Here is a 1,935-nt window from a genome sequence, read left to right on the forward strand (position 1 = left end):
TGGCTGAGAGGAGATGGATCTGAAAACCTGTCTGTGGGGGTCCATAAAAATGTCTCTGCAGTGGCTAATAATCTCAGTAAATCCAGTTTTCAAGCAACAGTTGTGGGGGCCTTTAGTGAGAATCCAGGGGTTGGTGTATATGTGACAGATGCCTACAGTGTGGGTGCGGACCCGAAGGAGCTGGTGGCGTTTCTGAAAGCTGGAGGAGGAGTGCTGCTAGGAGGGCAGGCCTGGAGCTATGCTGCAGATCACCCTATGGAGAACACGCTGCTTCAGTTTGATGGGAATAAAGTTTCTGGTGTGGCAGGTGTCTACATATACACGAACCAGGGTATGGTAGAGTGCCTGCCTGTCTACCCTCAAATCCCATCCTCCTGGATGTCCATATCGTGAGTGTGTACTGTACTTCTCTTCTATTGCACATTTAGACAGGTTCTACTTTACGTGACAACTTTGATCAGAAACTTCACAACACATTTGGCCCTCTAACATTATTAATATTGAACTTTTCACTTTGTCCATCAGGCCACTTGCTTCAGTTATCTTTCACTTTATCCCTCAAGCCACTTGCTTCAGTTATTTTAATAGTTTAATGTGTTGTACTAAGTGTAAGAAATTATATAATAAAGCACATTAAAATGTATCCTAAATAATACTACAATACCTGTACATTGTAGCTGTTTTTCAAAACAGTTGATAATAGTTTAGTTAAAAAATGATTAAACTCCACACACTTAATTGTATGACAGGTGAATCAGACAAACAGCAAGTTGCAGAAACATAAAAAAGGTTTAAAAGGCATTCCATATAACTGCACTGTTCCTGGACAGTTACTTTTATTGTATGTCAGTTTCACCACCTGAAAAAAATCAATTAATCAGTTATTTAAAACAAAGTTACTCGTACATTAACATCTAGTTGTACTTAACATATTTGTATTAGACTCTATTATATCTTAAAATTTTGATTATGAATTAAAATTTTGATTAGTAGTAAGGATGTCCTGATCCAGTTTTTTTATATTTGGCCCCGATACTATCTGATTCCTTTAGTATTAATTAAAGGAATGATTTAATTGTGACCAGCAGGGTGTAAGATGCTAGCAGGCAGGGCCTGTGCCCAAATATTGGAACAGGTCCTGCAAATATTAGGTTTACTAGCTTAAATTATTGATATAAATAAAATAATAACTGGAAGCTGGACAATACTCTCAGAACTAGTTTGATTTCAGGGCAGATACTAACTGTTGCTGTGTATCGGTACGTGAACGCAGTTTGTGTAACGAGTCCAATTTAGATACAATAAGGCTGCACTAACAAAAGGTGGCGGCTGCTGTAGCACCTCTGACCAAAAGTATAAACGTCACTGTGTCCACACCAAAAGCATAACGTGTGCAGCGCCTAACACTGCAGGAAGCTTGTGCTGGTGTCTATAGCGGGCACATGTTAACTTGTGCATACAAGTGCTTGGTGTACAGAAGGGGATACTACAGCCCCACTGTAGCTACACTTGCGTGTACACCAATCAGCCACAACAATATGACCACTTACAATGGCACCTGTCAGTGTATGGGGTATATTAGACAGCAGGTGATTTCAGTCCTTGCAGTTGATGTGTTCGGAGAAGGAAAACGGGCAAGCCTGAGGATCTAAGTGACAAGGACCAAACTGTGATGTCTAGGCGGCTGAGTCAGAGCATCTTCCAGACTATAGGTCTTGTTGGGTGTTCCTGCTCTGCAGTGGTTCGTACCTACCAACAGTGTCTAAAACAGTGAACCGGCGGCAGGGTCATGGACGCCCAAGGTTTACTGATGAGGAGGTTGACTTACTGTATTTTAATTTTTTAAATGTCATTAGCACTTTTCAAAAAGATTACAATTATTTTAAATTGTTGTTAAAATTGGTGACAATTAGAAATACAATGATTGCCTGTCAC

The 1,935-nt window shown here is 40.2% G+C and overlaps 2 protein-coding genes across 2 annotated transcripts in view; both read left to right on the forward strand.

Annotated features, from left to right (window-relative positions):
- LOC109951433 (TRPM8 channel-associated factor homolog) overlaps positions 1 to 1,935 on the forward strand; it is a 25,566-nt gene that overhangs the window by 6,124 nt on the left and 17,507 nt on the right. The window lies entirely within an intron of this gene.
- The window catches only part of LOC109951577 (TRPM8 channel-associated factor homolog), a 6,730-nt gene continuing 4,808 nt past the window's right edge, over positions 14 to 1,935 (forward strand). Inside the window, exons 1-2 of the mRNA XM_020586155.1 lie at positions 14 to 29; positions 149 to 389. Coding sequence (XP_020441811.1) covers positions 14 to 29; positions 149 to 389 — 257 coding nt within the window. The remainder of the gene's footprint in view (positions 30 to 148; positions 390 to 1,935) is intronic.

The sequence above is a fragment of the Monopterus albus genome, unplaced genomic scaffold (genome assembly GCF_001952655.1).
Source record: "Monopterus albus unplaced genomic scaffold, M_albus_1.0 scaffold8.1, whole genome shotgun sequence".
NCBI lineage: Eukaryota > Metazoa > Chordata > Actinopteri > Synbranchiformes > Synbranchidae > Monopterus > Monopterus albus.